The sequence below is a fragment of the Notolepis coatsorum genome (assembly GCF_963971535.1).
Source record: "Notolepis coatsorum genome assembly, chromosome: 4".
Classification (NCBI taxonomy): Eukaryota; Metazoa; Chordata; class Actinopteri; order Aulopiformes; family Paralepididae; genus Notolepis; species Notolepis coatsorum.
The window spans coordinates 73,662,760-73,681,841 of NC_140168.1; the positions used below are offsets into that span (position 1 = coordinate 73,662,760).

Below are 19,082 nucleotides of genomic sequence, written 5' to 3' on the forward strand. Positions count from 1 at the left end.
TCGTTGATCTTGGACAAGAGACCTCCATCTGCCACATTATGCTAATCAACTATGACTGCTGCTATTGAACCTGGACTGCTACATAACCAATGTGCAATGCTATGTTGTATACACTAGTCACTTATACTTTTACACACAAATCGTCATTGTCGTAAAAATATATATAGTGTTACATTTTATTCATCTCTCATCCCATTTTCTCATATACCGTTCCTTTTGTGTAATACTGTTGTATGCACTTGCAGTGTTGTATCAGTATGTATACAGTGTTATACCTCTTACTATGTCATGCTATTTCTATTTACTTCTATCTTAATATATGTATCTTATCTTCATATGACTAGTGCTCTAATGCGTCTAGTGCTCCTACCACTGAGCTTAATTTGAACTTGATGTATTAGAGGCTTATCTTATATGCCAGACAGTTTCATGGCGACCCGGACAGTTTCATGGCGACCCGACCCGCAGTGGTCCAACCAAACGGTTCAGATTTTTTTACATGAACCACGCCATCCCTAGTATGGTCCTTTTAAGATTTGATTTATGTATTACTGTCCTTCATTCCGCCATCAGACTTTATAAATTATAACTCATCACTGTGCCTCACTGCATCACTGAGCACAGGGTGACAGTACTATCTGGCATAATCTTCCTGGACTTTTACTTTTAAATCGACATTTTTACAATTTTACACTTAGTACTCTACACTTACTGTATATCTCTGTATATTTTGGGCTGTATATTTTATATTTTAGATAATATACAACATAATGTATATCCCGGACCGTTTTTTATTATTTATTCTTATTTTTACTCTTATTCTTGATTTTTGTATCTGACTACCTAAATGTTTACTGTTTACTGTGAGCGATCTGTAGTGCTGAATTTCCCTAAATAAATAAAGTATTTCTATTCTATTCTATTTCTATTTCCTACTCAATAGGAATTGTACACTAATCGGGTTGTGTGGGTGTGTGTTTGTACAGCTGCCCATCGCGAGAGGAGTTCCCCCTCATAGAGACGGAGGACAAGGCCCTTCTGAGGAGGCTGAAAGGTCAGAAAAACAAAACAAAACAAAACACCACACACTTCAGGTCTTGGGGTGCTCAGCTTTTGAGTCATCGTAGGTAAAGGATCAGACCAGTCTTGGGATGTTTTCTATGCAAAATCTTTTTCTTCAATGTAACTAGTAACTGATGGGTTCAGATAAATGTAGTGGAGTAAAAAGTACAATATTTGCTTTGAAATGTAGTGGAGTAAAAGTACAAGGTTCCCAAAAATGAAAATACTCACATAAAGTACAAGTAGCTTGAAATTGTACTTAAGTACAGTACTTGGGTAAAAGTACTTAGTTACTTTCCACCACTGGTCACCATTGTACAATCCGTTGTATTTAGCAAACAAAAGTGTTTGTGATTTCTCCTCCCTCCCTCCCTCTCCCTCCCGTCCTCGCTCTCCTTCCCTCCCCATGTCCCTCCCTCTATTCCAGCGGACATCCAGCAGAAGGACAGGGAGGTCCTGGAGCTCCTCCAAGAGAGAGTGACGCTCTTCTCCGACCTGGCCGAGGTGACGGGGGGGCAGGAGGTGCTGTTGCCCCCCAACGCCCGCAACCTGTTCAGGGCCGACACACCGCAGGCGCCCCGCGCCGAGAAGTTCCTCATGGACGCCATCGTTGAGGGTAAGACAAGAGGTTAAAGGGGGAACCACGCCCAGTCGCCCAGTTTAAGAAATCATACTGTACATTACATTTGGCTGACACTTTTATCCAAAGTCAGCAGGAAGGGTACAACTCTTACAGCTGAGTAACAATGTTCATCAAACAGTGCTGAAACTTGGGTGTTGCAGTGTTGAGTGCATAGTAGTAGAGACATATTAGTATAGTAGGAAGAGTGCATGATAGTAGAAGACTGTAAGGGCCTGTGTCGACCGGGGACGTTTTATGAGTTGTCAGCTCCTTTCTGTCATTCATTTCTATGCTACAGGCGCGCTCCTTTTCCCAGCGCCGCGCCTCGCGTTTTAGTGCTCTCGGCGGCTAGCGTTTTTGGGCGGAGCGCTCCCAGCGCCTAAAGTTTAAACTAGTTAAACTTTTGGAGAGGAGCGGCGCTCATCAAGGTAACTTTTTTCGACCGACCAATCAACATCGAGCAAGTGGCGGAGCCGCGAGACGCTCTGGAAACACTCTGGGCATGCATATTTTTGCTTTTCAAAGCGGTCCGCCTTGAAAAAAACATCCCCGGTGGACACAAAGCCTAAGAAGGTTGGTGTGTTTTTAGTTGACGGAGAAAGATTGTCCTGGTTTCGACTGTCCTAATTGCTACCGGCCACTGCCACCAAGCCACTTCAACTCATTCAGAACGCAGCCGCCCGCCTGATCTCCAACCTACCAAAGTCAGCCCATGTTACCCCACTTCTTAGGGACCTGCACTGGCTCCACATCGCCACACGAATCAGCTTCAAGGTCCTTGACCTGGCATATCAAGCAGCGAAGGGAACGGCTCCCGCCTTCCTCCGGTCAATGGTCTCTAACTACACACCCTCAAGACCCCTACGCTCTGCATCTTCTGTCCGCCTCAGACCTACAGTACTCTTATCCAAGCTCCCGGAGGGTCATAAAAGAGAAGCCGCCTATTCTCTGTCCTTGCTTCACAAAGGTGGAACGAACTTCCCACCACAGTTAGGACAGCTGAAACATGACCAATCTTTTGCCGTCGACTAAAGACACACTTCTTCAATCAATATCTGAAATGAAAAAATTAAGAAAATAACCTTCTTACTGTCTTCTACTATCATGCACTCTTCCTAATACTAACATGTCTCTACTACTATGCACTCAACATTGCAGCATTAAAGTTTCAAACCTGAACATTGTTACTCAGCTGATAAGAGTTGTGCCCTTCCTGCTGACTTGTCATACATAACTTGTAAGTCGCTTTTGATAAAAGCGTCAGCTAAATGACAACAGTTAATTAAATTAAATGAATGTGTGTGTGTGTGTGTGTGTGTGTGTGTGTGTGTGTGTGTGTGTGTGTGTGTGTGTGTGTGTGTGTGTGTGTGTGTGTGTGTGTGTGTGTGTGTGTGTGTGTGTGTGTGTGTGTGTGTGTGTGTGTGTGTGTGTGTGTGTGTGTGTGTGTGTGTGTGTGTGTGTGTGTGTGCGTGCGTGCGTGCGTGCGTGTGTGTGTGACCACCAGTTGACAGGCTCAGTGAGTTGATCATGGGCTCCAGTCTGGAATTCCCTCTGCCCTGCAGTCCCAACAGTCACCACAACCACATAGCGGCGCTAGTGATCAGTAAGTGGCACCTCCAACATTCCATGCTTCCAGGATGAGCCTGTATGGTCAGATTGTTTGTATCTTTGTGGATATCCAGATTGACATCTGATGGGCAGCTTTTAGACTTAATTTCAACTAACTTTAATTTCAACGGACTTGCCTAATGGTTGTTTACCCTGGTCATGATCAAGGTCCTCTCCAGATGTTTTTTAGACCCCTCAACATTTTCTATATTGAATAACAAGTTGTATAAATGTGTTTTTCAACCAAATTGTTAATTTAACTACTACAATAAATGCAAATAGGCAACAAGCACCCATTGATATTTACCAGGAATGCCAAGTCGGCAGCTTATATTCTTTTTAGACATGTCAATACCTACTCAACTTTCTGTGTAGCTGAAGCTAAAGGTGTTAAGTTACCACATGTTGGACCACGAGAGGTAATCTGCTATTATATATGGATTATATATTGATAATATTATATATGGATTATGTATTGATACTATTATATATGGATTATATATTGATAATATTATATATGGATTATATATTGATAATATTATATATGGATTATATATTGATACTATTATATATGGATTATATATTGATACTATTATATATGGATTATGTAAGGGATAATGTATAGCTACGAGGTCATTGTCGCAAAATAATTGACCGACACAGAGTTTAAAATACCGAGCCGCCTCGGCGAGGTGTTTTAAACGTCAGTGAAGGTCAATTATTTTGCGACAATGATCGAGTAAAGCTATACATTATCCCGCTTATTACATGGCTAACTTACTAACAATATACCTAATTAATTTTACATCGACTCGCAACAGTAACACTGGTTCTGGCTCCGCTGAGTGCTCGTCGCTCCGCCCCCCAGCAGCTTCCCCGGCAGCCGGCAGTTTGCACTGATGTCAGTGGGCTTGATTGCGAACAGCTGCGCACAGCGGTCATTATTGTGAGCTTGATTGCGCACAGCGGTCATTATTGTCCCACAGCGGTCATTATTGTCTGATAACTGACCTCTGACGCGCGCTATTGACCAATCACAAGCAAGCATTTCGGCGAATGTGAAAACGCCATGTAATAAACATTGATAATATTATATATGGATTATATATTGATAATATTATATATGGATTATATATTGATACTATTATATATGGATTATATATTGATACTATTATATATGGATTATATATTGATACTATTATATATGGATTATATATTGATACTATTATATATGGATTATATATTGATGATATTATATATGGATTATATATTGATAATAACCTTCCTAACGCCTGGTCTGTGGCGTGTTCATTTTTCGGCGTGACATAACAGAGGAGCACCAAGTGATTGTTTGTTGTGTTTATCTCTTCTCAGACGGTCAGGAAATGTTGGTCAACGGTGCACACAACAGCCCTGCAACAAAGGTCAGCTTCTGAGACTTTTTGGGATAGACAGCAGATATTTATTTTGACAAACGTTCTTCACACCTTCATCGGCACACTGTGTGGCTGAAATGCATGCATCTGACACATGACTGCATTGCCAACTGGGCAAAGGCCCTGAGAGTCCCAGGATTGTGTATATTAGGGCTGACCCCTATTAATCGATTAGTCGACTAATCGGTTGAAAGGGGCCGTAGTCGACTGGCCAACCTCTTAGTCGAATATAATAAAAAAATAAAAAATAAAATATCATTTTTTTCAAAAGAAAAGAGGCATAGAAGCATGGCTAACGCTAATGGCACGCATACCAGAGGCTAACTGCCTACGAAAACAGGCACAGAGGCACTGAAAGAGGATTTCACCCATCTAATGAACACAGTGGCTGTCCCCGACTAAGGATTTGGATGGTCGACTAGGATTGGCCAAAATTTGCCGTTAGTCGACTATTGGTCGACTTAAAAAAATATATATATATATATAATATTTTTTTTTTCCATCATTCCATCATTCCATTTGGGCTGTGGGGGGTGCTTAATGTCTGAAGGAGTCGACTGAAGGCTTCTTGTCCTCTGCAAAAGCATGCAATTGGTCCACTGATGGATACATCTTGATATTTGTCTAGTATAGTGTGTTCATTAGATTAGTGAAATCCTCTTTCAGTGCCTCTGTGCCTGCTTTCGTAGGCAGTTAGCCTCTGGTATGCGTGCCATTAGCGTTAGCCACGCTTCTATGCCTCTTTTCTTTTGAAAAAAATGATAAAAAAAAAAAAGTTATTATATTCGACTAAGAGGTTGGCCAGTCGACTACGGCCCCTTTCGACCGATTAGTCGACTAATCGATTAATAGGGGTCAGCCCGACAAGATGTATCCATCAGTGGACCAATTGCATGCTTTTGCAGAGGACAAGAAGCCTTCAGTCGACTCCTTCAGACATTAAGCACCCCCACAGCCCAAATAAAAAATATTATATTTTTTTCTTTTTCTTTTTTTTTTAGTCGACCAATAGTCGACTAACGGCAAATTTTGGCCAATCCTAGTCGACCATCCAAATCCTTAGTCGGGGACAGCCCTAGTGTATATTAATTGCATCTTTTCACACATACGCAGCACGGTACATGGTGTGCTAATGGAGCACCCCATTTCACACATTTTAATTGTTACATTTCTCATGTTATTAAAAAACATTTTTCCTCCACAAATCTACAGGAACGCAACGGCAACCGAGACAGGCCTCCTAGTGAGGTACGTGTGTGTGTATGAGGCTGTATGTGTGTATGTGCATGTGTATGAGGCTGTGTGTGTATGAGGCTGTGTGTGTGTATGTGTATGAGGCTGTGTGTGTATGAGGCTGTGTGTGTGTGTGTATGTGTATGAGGCTGTGTGTGTATGATGCTGTGTGTGTGTGTATGTATGTATGATTGTGTGTGTGTGTGTGTGTGTGTGTGTGTGTGTGTGTGTGTGTGTGTGTGTGTGTGTGTGTGTGTGTGTATGAGGCTGTGTGTGTGCATGTGTGTGTATGAGGCTGTGTGTGTATGTGTGTATGAGGCTATGTGTGTGTGTGTATGAGGCTGTGTGTGTATGTGTCTGTGTGTATGAGGCGGTGTGTGTGTGTATATGTGTGTATGAGGCTGTGTGTGTGTGTGTGTGTATGAGGCTGTGTGTATGAGGCTATGTGTGTGTGTACGAGGCTGTGTGTATGAGGCTATGTGTGTGTGTGTGTGTGTGTGTGTGTGTGTGTGTGTGTGTGTGTGTGTGTGTGTGTGTATGAGGCTGTGTGTATGAGGCTATGTGTGTGTATGAGGCTGTGTGTGTATGAGGCTATGTGTGTGTGTGTGTGTGTGTGTGTGTGTGTGTGTGTGTGTGTGTGTGTGTGTGTGTGTGTATGAGGCTGTGTGTGAGAGTTATGGGTTCCCCTCCCTAAACGTTACAAACATTTGAGTTTTATTAAAGCTGCAATAGATGCATGTTCCTGACGGCCCCATGCCCTTTGAGTCAGATCTTCTACAACGTGTCTAGGGGGAAATGTACTGTTCTCATGTATATCGCCACCTAGAGGCTGTGGTTTATTCTGTAATGAGGTAACTGATCCACATCACTCTTAAGTGGCAGTAACGTGTAAAGTTCAGTGTTCCAACCACCACGCAATCTAAAATGAGGAAGAAGCAGTGCTGTCTTCTGGGTAGAAAACAAGTGGAGTTTTGTGAATTTGTCTCTAATGGGGCCGTAGCAGTGGGGATGGTTTGGCTGTAGTGTGTAGATAGGAACTAACCCCTCTATCTTGAATCTATTTTTACTGTATAGATACATTAAAAAAAAATATATATATATAAAAAAAAACATAAAAAATCTAACCCTAACTAACCTTACTGTCATGCACTTGTCCTAATAAACTAACCTACACTGTAGCACGCAACACTTTGATGAACATTGTTACTCAGCTGATAGAGTTGTGCCCTTCCTGATGACTTGTCGTACAGAACTTGTAAATCACTTTGGATACAAGTGTCAGCTAAATTACTAAATGTAAATGTAAATAGGAACTACCCACTATATCTTTAATCTCATTGTACTGTATAGATAGGAACTACCCACTCTAGTTTTAATCTCTCTGTATTGTGTAGATAGGAAGTGCTCACTCTAACTGTAATCTATAGTATTTGGCTGTACTGTGTAGATAGGGAGTGCTCACTCTAACTGTAATCTATAGTATTTGGCTGTACTGTGTAGATAGGGAGTGCTCACTCTAACTTTAATCTATAGTATTTGGCTGTACTGTGTAGATAGGGAGTGCTCACTCTAACTTTAACCTATAGTATTTGGCTGTACTGTGTAGATAGGGAGTGCTCACTCTAACTGTAATCTATAGTATTTGGCTGTACTGTGTAGATAGGGAGTGCTCACTCTAGCCGTACTATCTTTAGCTGTGCTGTGTAGATAGGAACTACACACTCACAATCAGAATACACTGTAGAATAATAATATCTTTATTTATCAAGTACATTTACATATACCCAAAATTCATCCTCTGCATTTAACCATCCCAACCAGTTAAGATCGAGTTAGCAGTGGGCAGACATGCATAGTCCAGCGCCCAGGGACCAACTCCAGTCACAATGTATACCTATAGCAATAGCATGCATGTCTTTATGGTGTGGGGAGGAAACCAGAGTGTCCAGAGGAAGCCCTTCTGCCGCTCGCTCGAACAGACTCTAATGAACTTTGTCCTTCTGTGTCCTCCAGGAGGTGTGTCAGAGGCTGTGTAACCTCAGCACGTATCTCCACTCACTCCAGGTCGGTGGCTTCCTCTGTGTCTGAGCTGTGCTGTAGCCAGAGCCCTTGTTTATCCAATGGCCCTATGATCCAATTCAATCATACCCGTATGAAATGGAACAATAATAAAACTGTAGTATTCCTGTTTTTTTAGATATTTGTTTATATGCACCAAATACTGTATTGAACCACTATAGAAACTGTAGCATTTATATAGTAAAGCCACTGGAATACTATAGTGATGCACCTTATATATAATATTCCACTACAGAAATATTATGGTGAATGACTCTAAACCTAAAATCTATAAATCTATAACGTGTACGACAAAAACCACAGGAATGCTATAGTTTTTACTATAGTTCATTCTCCCATGGGTGCCACCTGGTGGTGTATGTAGGAAATAACATTCAAGTAGTTATTTGTAAAATGTCACTAAATGTAGTAGGGTATATCTGCAGTGCCACAGCCCCATACATAGGAGGGGCCTGTACTGTGCGTTGGGGGCCTGTACTGTGCGGTGCACTACTGCGCATGCGAGAAACAAAGTAACATATAATATAGGACACTAGAAACATAAAGTAATATACGGAACGGAACATAAAGTAACATATGGAAAATATGACCTAATGTCCAAAATATTTTAGTCTTAAACTGAATATCAATTGGATTAGGAGTAACCAAATAAAGCATTCAATGCAACCAATTGTCTATACTAGACTAGAATTTGTATCTTAAACTGAATATCAATTGGATTACCAGCCCTGACTGTTACTCTAAGCTTAAAGGCCAACTTGCAGGTTGTATTTTTGTTCAATAAACAATGTGACTAGGCCAACGCTGACTTTCATGAAGAGGGGGGAAAAAATTATCGAAATTGACCCAGTTTTAGCGTTTTTATCAAACATTTTGTCGACCAAACCACAAGCTCCACGCACATGCACTCGTCGAAACTGGCTACCACGATAGCTATGAGCTCAAACACCTTATAACTACTACTATTGTCGTGTCCATAAGTTCCCTGGCAGAATACTTGTGAGCACAAAGGTATACAAAGAGGAGAGAACCATTTTAAATTGGGCATTCATGCCGGCTAACAAGCTAGACGTCGCGGGATGTTGTTAGCACAATAGTAGCCCACTCGGTGCATCACAGTCACTGACTGTGATGCACCGAGTGGGCTACTATTGATCAACATGCAGCGACGTGTAGCTTGCATGATGCGTGTGCAGTGCTTTGTCCCACAGATCTGAGAAGAGGACCTGCACATGATTTTACTCGTTCCCCAAACTCCTCTACATGCCCCGATCTAAAATGGTTCACGACAGTAGACATAATGCTAACGTTAGCCAGCGCCATATATCCAGTAGTACTATGACCCGGACGGGCATAAGGCATACGTTGCCTGAAGTGACGTCACGGCCGTGCAAGCGTCTGATAAGCTTTTTGACTTGCTCCGTGCATGTTATTCGTGCATGGACCTTTTTAACCCTTTCTGAGTGGCATTTCCGGCGTCAAATGGAAAAGAATTTATAATTAAATTAGATACCAATGATGTAAACTACCCATAATTGTAGAGTACGGTTTAACCTGCAAGTTGGCCTTTAACCTCTTCTGGATGAGGGCCTAAACTTAACCCTTAGACTAGATTAGAATTACTTTACTTTGTTTCTCGCATGCACAGTAGTGCACCGCACAGTACAGGCCCCCAACGCACAGTACAGGCCCCTCCTATGTATGGGGCTGCGGCACTGCAGTTTTATGCTATTGACTAAATGTGAAAGAAACCTGCATCAGGTCTTCACTTCACTTGACATGCATACTGCCGCCTGCTGGGTATGCCTAGGTATTGCATGTTTGAGAGTGGAGTGAGCGGTGGTGGAAAGTAACTAAGTAGTTTTACTCAAGTACCGTACTTAAGTACAATTCCGAGCGCATTTTAGGGAAATGTATACTTTCACTCCACTACATTTCAAAGGAAATATTGTACTTTTTACTCCACTACATTTATCTGAACCCATCAGTTACTAGTTACTTTGAAGAAAAAGATTTTGCATAGAAAACATGGCAAAGATGTATGAAGATTATATACTTTCACATTTGAAGCCTGTCAACTTCAAGAGGACGTAATCAGCAGCATAACTGGACCACATGCCACTTTAACACAACCACAGACCACTTTAACACAACCACATACCACTTTAACACAACCACAGACCACTTTAACACAACCACATACCACTTTAACACAACCACAGACCACTTTAACACAACCACATACCACTTTAACACAACCACAGACCACTTTAACACAACCACAGACCACTTTAACACAACCACATACCACTTTAACACAACCACAGACCACTTTAACACAACCACATACCACTTTAACACAACCACAGACCACTTTAACACAACCACAGCAACCACAGACCACTTTAACACAACCACATACCACTTTAACACAACCACAGACCACTTTAACACAACCACAGACCACTTTAACACAACCACAACCACAGACCACTTTAACACAACCACATACCACTTTAACACAAGGTTAGAGGTCAATGGTTAGACGATTGAATGCTCCCAAGCACTGAAATACACAAACGTCATGTAGAATGCATACTTTTACTTTAGATACATAAGTACATTCGATAGCAAATACTTCTCTACTTTTACTTAAGTAGAATTTGAATGGAGGACTTTTACCAAAGTACTCATTTATCTCTGTATTTCTACTTTTACTTAAGTAAAGGAACTGTGTACTTCTTCCGCCAATGGGAGTGAGCCATTCTGCAAACCCTCACGGTGGACAGTGTGTTGTTAATTACTGTGTCACTCCAAGCGGCCTGTGATATTATCAACCATTTTGGTCGTTAATAATGCTATAATGATAATAATAATGATAATAATAATTATAATACAATGTTTATATTATCTAAACAACGACCTCTAGGCAAAAGAGCCTCGCTTGGATAGGATAGGGGGGAAGGCTTGCTATTACTCACCACCCCTCATGTTCTGCCAAGAGAAATTCACAGTAAAATAAGCCTACTCCAGCCTACACATCAGACCAAAAGAAAAAAATTTAAACAAAGTGCAATACCAATTGGGGCTCTCTTGCCTAGAGGTTGTCGTTTGACGGCGTTACAGATTATACCTTTAAATTATTTGAATGGTTGATAACTTGACTTGTCTCTTATTCTCCCCTCTGTTCCCCATCCAGGGTGCCATCATTAAACAGGACTCCATCCTGGAGCTGTGCATGAGGCCTGAGGTCCCCACGGCGTCGCCCACCTCGGCCCGGGTGTGGCGCCCTCTGTCGCGCGACGGGAGCATGAGCGAGTCGGGCGCGGGGGCCGCCCTCGGGGAGCTGGCCCTGCTCCAGAGGCAGCACAGCCTCCTGCAGGAGGAGCTGGTCCGACTGAGGAGCACCGAGGGCCGACTGAAGGACAGCGAGAAGGTCCGCGGCCAGCTGGAGAGGCAGGTCAGGGACATGAAGGCCCACGGCGGCGGTGGCACCAACTCGGACGCCTGCCCGGCTACGAGCTGCCAACAGGTGGGCGAGCACTGTTCTCAGGTTAGGACCCGACTCAGAGCATGTTCTCAGGTTAGGACCCGACTCAGAGCATGTTCTCAGGTTAGGACCCGACTCAGAGCATGTTCTCAGGTTAGGACCCGACTCAGAGCATGTTCTCAGGTTAGGACCCGACTCAGAGCATGTTCTCAGGTTAGGACCCGACTCAGAGCATGTTCTCAGGTTAGGACCCGACTCAGAGCATGTTCTCAGGTTAGGACCCGACTCAGAGCATGTTCTCAGGTTAGGACCCGACTCAGAGCATGTGAGCATGTGACAGACTTGAATGGAATTGTTGTTTTGTTGAATTGTCATTTGTCACACCCCATGTTGTTACAAGCTTCCACTGGTGTAATCATTCCCTCTCCTCCTTGTGTCTGAAGCTTCCACTGGTGTAATCATTCCCTCTCCTCCTTGTGTCTGAAGCTTCCACTGGTGTATTCATTCCCTCTCCTCCTTGTGTCTGAAGCTTCCACTAGGTGTAATCATTCCCTCTCCTCCTTGTGTCTGAAGCTTCCAGTTGTGTATTCATTCCCTCTCCTCCTTGTGTCTGAAGCTTCCAGTTGTGTGTTCATTCCCTCTCCTCCTTGTGTCTGAAGCTTCCAGTTGTGTGTTCATTCCCTCTCCTCCTTGTGTCTGAAGCTTCCAGTTGTGTATTCATTCCCTCTCCTCCTTGTGTCTGAAGCTTCCAGTTGTGTGTTCATTCCCTCTCCTCCTTGTGTTTTATCACCTATCACATTCTGGTTGGCTTTAGGCTCCAAACCTGCCGGTAGGAAGTGATGCCGGCGCCTGCCAGGAATCCATGGACCAAGCAGACGGCCTGCAGGGCGGCAGCGACGTGGAGGTGGACGTGACGTCGGACGAGGACGACGGGAGAGATGAAGACGACAGGAGGGATGAAGACGACGGGAGGGATTCGAGTCGCTCCGAGAGCCCCAGAGGTCAGCACCAGGGTTATTATTCGTTTGTATTTCTATTAAATTATTTAGAAGTGACTAACAGTTGGAAGTGGGTTTGAGTTTAGTTTTGATTAGTTTCAGTTGGAGTTTTGTTGCAGTATGGGAGATATTTGTCAGGTGCAAGATTTTAAGTTTTTCAGAAATTATTCCATAATAGTTTTAAGTTTATTTTCTCCACATCCCTGTCCTTTTTACAGCATAGAGCGGTGAGATTCCTCTGCCTCACAGCTGCATCAACAATAAAAACATTTTTAAAACAGTGTAAGAATAAAACAGTGTAAGATAGTGTAAATATCCATATAGCAATAACAAAAAATTACAGTATTTATAGTACAAGTGTAGTGTGTGCAAATCTGTGCAGATCAGTAGTGTGTGCAAGGCAGTAGCAGGGACAGCGATAAAATAGCACTGGTTTCATCCAGATAGGCCCTTTAAAATTAGTAAAGAAAAAGGCAGAGGAGTGGAAGATGAACACGATCACAAGCAGGGAGGGAAACCCCAGTAAGATCTCCTGCATTAGAGCTGTGCTCAACCTGCGGCCTCTCCACCATGCTGCCCACACACACACACACACACACACACACACACACACACACACACACACACACACACACACACACACACGCACATGCACACACACACACACACACACACACACACACACACACACACACACTTCGGCTTACATAACGCAACGATTTTGTGATAGAGCACTCTTGTAGTGTGTGTGTGTGTGTGTGTGTGTGTGTGTGTGTGTGTGTGTGTGTGTGTGTGCACATGCGTGTGTGTGAACCTTACCACACTATCAATTCATCTCTCTCCCTCTCTCTGTGTTGGGTGTGTGGGTGAAAGGGTTCCTCTCTCTCTGTGTCTCTCTCTCTGTATCTCTGTATCTCTCTCTCTCTTTCTCTCTCGCTCTCTCTCTCTCTCTCTCTCTCTCTCTCTCTCTCTCTCTCTCTCTCTCTCTCTATATATATATATATATATATTACCCTCTTTCTCTCTGTCTCTGTCTTTCTGTTTTACTGTAACAGCTCCTAGAAATGATTTCTTCAGTAATGTACTTTTCTATGTACAGTTATCAGTAAGGTACTATACATAGGTTTACTGATTATCTGAACTAAATTATACAGTTTTTCTCAATTGCTTTGGTGCATTTCTCTGATCAGAATTAAAGTTCTCATAACTGTTAGTGCATTTCTCAAAACAATTAGTACAAACTGCAAAACCTAGTTGATAACCTGCAGAAGCGTGTCACTTGCTCAAAATGGATAGTTCATTCCTCAAAAGCAAGTATCCATGTCAATGAAAGTGTCACTGTCATCAAAATGAAAAGTCCTGACACCATTGTTTATGAACAAGATAGTCAAATGGCTTTGTCATGTTTTCATTATGACAGATCACTCTGTAAGTGTTTTCCAATGCAAAAAAGTCAGATATTGGTGACACTACTTGAAAATGCTCAAGACAGCACTATACACTATTTGCACAGCCATTTGAAATCTACAGTTACACATTACTGTACACACTGTACACATTGTAATATTCCCTCCTTGTTGGTCTGGGACATCAATGGTTGCTCTCTGTCCAATGGGATTTCTTCCACGCGGTCTACCTTTTGCCAGATTGAAACCCGCCTCATCAACGTATAATGTGTGCAGTGGTTCCCTGGTACACGCTTTATCCCAGAAGAGAGAGAGATAAAAACTATAAACTTTTCCTGTGTAACATAATGCATAATTTTGGACAACATATTGTACAGTATGAACTGTCATGTAAGTGTACTGCATGGCACTACACAAAGTAACCAGTTTACAGCACTGAACATTAGAGTATGCATAGAACACATAAATGTTTTACTTGTGCATACTGGTGGCGGATCTCCTTCACTCTGTTCCAGTCAAATGGCTACTCATTTGTCAATTGTACTACAATTGTTTGATGCACATTTAATTTCCACTGAGCACTCTGTCAATTGTAGCGATTGAAACGGATTCAATATTCCCAAAGATATTGTCATCCTCTATAACAGCGCTTTGTATCTCTGTCAACCTTATGGCATTGTTTGCAATCACCATTGCACAAATGGCTTCCTCTTGTTGCGGAGTAAAAAGGGGCCCTCTTCCACCTCTGCGAGGTTGTCCTATGTGGTGCAGAGTAAAATTACAGTAATGTACAGCAAACATGAGATATACTGCTTTATAGTAACCCATATTACTGTAGTGTACAATAACAGTGCTTCCCACTTGTAAAATAATGCAGTACAGTACCATACTGTAAATATGGCAAATATTTACTGTAACACTACTGTACACTACAATACAGTAAATCTGTGCTGCAGTAAAGCTGTCTAAATGTAAAATGTAAAAAGTGACAAGTTCTTGTCCCACTGCAAGCTTCATGTATGACACAATGGCAGTAGTGCAGTGCAGATTGTTTAGTGCTGAATTACTGTATACACACCTGCTCTGCCGACGAAATGTTTGAATACAGTAATTTACTGTAATACATACTCATTGACAGGGGCGAAATGTCCACTAGGGACAGGGGGGACATGTCCCCCTCACTTTTCAAAATCTTGTTTTTGTGAACAATTTAAAAAGGTATGGTTAAATGGAAATCGTCGTGGCAGTGTTGTAGTCGAGTCACTAAATCTCAAGTCCGAGTCGAGCCTCGAGTCCCCGGTGTTCGAGTCCAAGACCGAGTTACCAAAGAAGAGCCAGAGTCGAGTCCGAGTCGAGTCCCCATTACCCTAGTCCGAGTCCGAGTCGAGTCCCCATTACCCTAGTCCGAGTCCGAGTCGAGTCCCCATTACCCTAGTCCGAGTCCGAGTCCAAGTCTTCAAGGTTGAGTTCACTCCACTCTGGCAGTCAAAGAGCTGACTTACAAAAGGTCTACATTAAACATAAATGACACATGATCACATAGAAGTCTGACAATTTAATAGCTTCTGGGAATTGCTTGTGGATAATCTAGTGAAATGTCACTATTTTTCTTATTTTACTACACTTTTTATTGTATTTTGCACTGTAAATAGTTTAAATGTATAATAAATAATAAAGTTGTCCCCCAAAGAGGGGGGCTGGATGGAGTGCCCTTAAAAAAGGTCCGGGAACAAAACTAAATAATTTTTTTAAATTAAAATAAAAACAGAAATGACACAGCGGTCACCATTTCAAAGGCAGTTTATTTACTTTGTGACACAATAACCAAACAAATGCACTAGCCACCAATATCTTATGCCAAATGATTAGGGCCTATTACAAAAAGAAAAAAGAACTGTATTTATCATTTAACAAGTTTGAGTCCTCGTCTGCACCTTCCGAGTCCGAATGCAGTCAATGCTCGAGTCCAAGTCCAAGTCCGAGTCATCAGTGCTCAAGTCCAAGTCGAGTCACGAGTCCTGAAAATCAGTCCAGGACTCGGACTCGAGTTACTACAACACTGCGTCGTGGGTATGATTTGAGCTTCACGCACGCACATATTTCCCATCCCATAATAATTGTGTGTCCTCAAACTAAGGTTTCGCCCCTTGCTCATTGAGATGAGTGGATGAAGTTCGTCTGTAACAACGCCATCCTCATAGAGTGCCGTTCAGGGCTGCTGCCATCATGAATATCACGATTATTGTCTCTCAAATAATTGTAATGAACTATTTCATTGTTCCATTCAGCTTAAAGGGGTAGTTAGATCGATTTTTGGAACCCAGCTCTATTTGCTCCTTACCAGTGATGTTGTCAATTGGTAGAGTCCTTTCTCAGCACAATCCATGCTGTTCCTCATTCTGACTCTGGATAGTTAGCCACAAACCAATGCTAAGTCAATGGGGTCAAGCTCCTGTCTGTACAAGCTAACAGGAATCTACTTTGTGTGCACCGTGGAGTAAATTTCAGTTGTCCTCAGTCAGCTTGTACAGACAGGATCTTGACCGCATTGATTTTGTATTGGTTTGTGGCTAACTAGCCAGAGCTAATATGAGGAACAGCATGGATTGTGAGCAAGGACTCTACCGATCAACAACACCTTCCAAATCTGGACCCATATTTATCAAGCATCTCAGAATCACTTGTAGGAATCACGCTGCCTGTTTGACTAAGACTAAAAATAGCCCTAGAGTAGGACATGAGAGGTAGTTGTGAAGCTTCCTACCTCAGGGTTAGGACAGCTATCGACCTCTCCTACATACTGGAGATAGAGACGTTTTTCCTAGGTTAAGAAGGTTGATCAAATGCTTTTACTTCCATGACTGAAAGTAGCACTCTGAGGATTTTCGGCCAGTTAGGACTGATTTCCTACTCTGAGAGTGCCCTGGTCCAAAAATACACCTCTCTTTTAACTATCAAAAGGGCGAAGCTAATCAAGACGGTACAACTCAAGCTAGCTTGGTTGTTTAGGACACACATGTATGATCGCTCCACAGTCAAGCGGTTACTGATGATGAATGGCTACTGTAGATAATCCTCTTCATGTGTAATTTAGTCAAAAGGTCGATAGAGTCACTAGCAACTATTATCCAACTTCCCCTGAAGACAGGCCCTGCCTTCATACCGGTATGTAATCGTTGACTTTTAGATGTTGTGTGAAGTTTTACTTGTTGTTTCTTCTCCAGATCTTCAAGATATTCCAGAGGAGAGCGAGAACGGACCAGAATCACGACAGGCTACCATGACACACTGCTAATGACCTCCCCCCCCCAACCCGGAAACAGAAAGACTCTCCTAAAAGCTTGACCCACTTTCTTTACGTATATAGAATATAGGGCTGGCCCGAACTATCCAGATATTCAGGTATTTGTTGCGTAAGCCAATCATTGTGTAAGTTCAATTCAGTATTCACATAACGCAGAACAAGCGGAACTGTTGTTACAGTTGGTAAAACAAATACATTCCTTTCTGCGGGAAAATTCAATAAAGAGGCAGATTTGATTGTTGAGAACATTAACGCATTAGACGCAAGCCCCAAACCGGTCACAGATAGGACAACAGCAATGGAAAGTTCACCAACATCCCTGATAACTATAGAGACAAAGAGATGGAGATATACAAACTTGTATGTCGGAATTAAAATGACCATCGATAGCCTCTACCCTACACTGTCCCACACAGAGTTTCATCTGCAGCGGGCGTGATAGTGGACAGAACACGCACTCTGGTGGATCGCTCCGGTGCTCATGACAGACGGGAATATAATTCATAGGATATAATTCATAACCACAATATTACATGCTTGATATTGTGATTAATTACGAAACGTTAATGTTATTGTTTTTAACTGTGTTTTTTAGAGAGTATTCGAATACTCACTTGGAAATACACCAAGGAGTATTGAAAGAGCTGGTAAGATGCTATTCGGGTTAGCCCTCATATGATAAGTATATTAATTTATGCTTAAATGACACTGTGGAGAGTGACAGAAAGAAATGAGAGAGAGAGAGGGTCAGATCTGCATCAATGCTACAAGGACATCTAGGATCATTTTAATTTTAATTTGAACTCCTACTGTATCTCCCAATTCCAGGACAGTGTATCTTAAGAATTTCTTTCTTCGCACGTCGACGTTTCGCCAGAGGGGTCAAATGTTTGCAGCATGCAAGTAGGCACTTCGTCAGTGCCTTGCTCAAGGACACTTCAACAGGGGTTGACGCCTTGGCTGTTGCAGGGAATCGAACCTGTGAACCTTTTCCACTTTAGAAACGACCACCAGGCAAACCTGGTCTTGACTCACCGTTGTGTTGAGTCATAACTGGAATGAATGAACTGCAACTTGTAAATTGCTCTTTACACGAAAGAAAGGAAATATATCTGTTTGAATTCTAGAACTCTTTGTTTTCCGTGGCTTTGCTTTGTTGAGTACCAACCCTGTGGCAGTATGTGTGGCACTGGCTGGACTCAATATTTTTCCTTTTTCTCCTTATGGATTCAAATTGATTCCTGCTACTTCCTTTTGGAATCACAGCTGGACCAATGAGGACGTACCAAAGGTGTGTGTGGATTACAAGAGGGGGAGGAGCTATATGAAGAACAATATGCAGGAAATGAACATGTCTTATGGACACGCAAATCTTTGACGCGCGCGCGCGCGTGTGTGTGGGTGCATTTCACACAAATGCAATTTGCATTAACGTTGAGTGTGTATGTGTGTGTGGCTGACCGAAGATTTGAACAAAGATTCAGGAAATCTGTATATATATATATATATATATATATATATATATATATATATATATATATATATATATATATATATATATATATATATATATATATATATATATATATCACAACACACACGCATACATCACATACATCTAGCCTATAAATATTGAATCACAACTAGGTATTTAGATACTTGACTCCTTATCATTTCAATAACTAGGATTTTCAAAATCTCACTTTGTGTTTATGATGCTAATGATTCCTTTATTTATTCGTACTTTATTTAAGCAGATATTCAGTATGTCGTTCCTCTCGAGGGCTAATCAGTCGTCTAAAAGCAATCAAAAGGATATACAATGGATTACTGTACCGACGCAA

At 42.1% G+C, this 19,082-nt stretch overlaps 1 protein-coding gene across 3 annotated transcripts in view; it reads left to right on the forward strand.

Annotated features, from left to right (window-relative positions):
* arhgef2a (Rho guanine nucleotide exchange factor (GEF) 2a) overlaps nucleotides 1–18,707 on the forward strand; it is a 178,048-nt gene extending 159,341 nt beyond the window's left edge. For 2 of the 3 annotated variants that reach the window (XM_084312713.1, XM_084312715.1), the window contains 9 exons: nucleotides 987–1,054; nucleotides 1,490–1,678; nucleotides 3,189–3,287; nucleotides 4,667–4,716; nucleotides 5,941–5,976; nucleotides 7,975–8,025; nucleotides 11,240–11,593; nucleotides 12,345–12,531; nucleotides 17,159–18,707. In XM_084312713.1, coding sequence (XP_084168839.1) covers nucleotides 987–1,054; nucleotides 1,490–1,678; nucleotides 3,189–3,287; nucleotides 4,667–4,716; nucleotides 5,941–5,976; nucleotides 7,975–8,025; nucleotides 11,240–11,593; nucleotides 12,345–12,531; nucleotides 17,159–17,229 — 1,105 coding nt within the window. In that variant the 3' untranslated portion in view covers nucleotides 17,230–18,707. The remainder of the gene's footprint in view (nucleotides 1–986; nucleotides 1,055–1,489; nucleotides 1,679–3,188; nucleotides 3,288–4,666; nucleotides 4,717–5,940; nucleotides 5,977–7,974; nucleotides 8,026–11,239; nucleotides 11,594–12,344; nucleotides 12,532–17,158) is intronic. The other variant, XM_084312714.1, reaches the window with a different exon arrangement.
* Nucleotides 18,708–19,082: the final 375 nt, after the last annotated feature.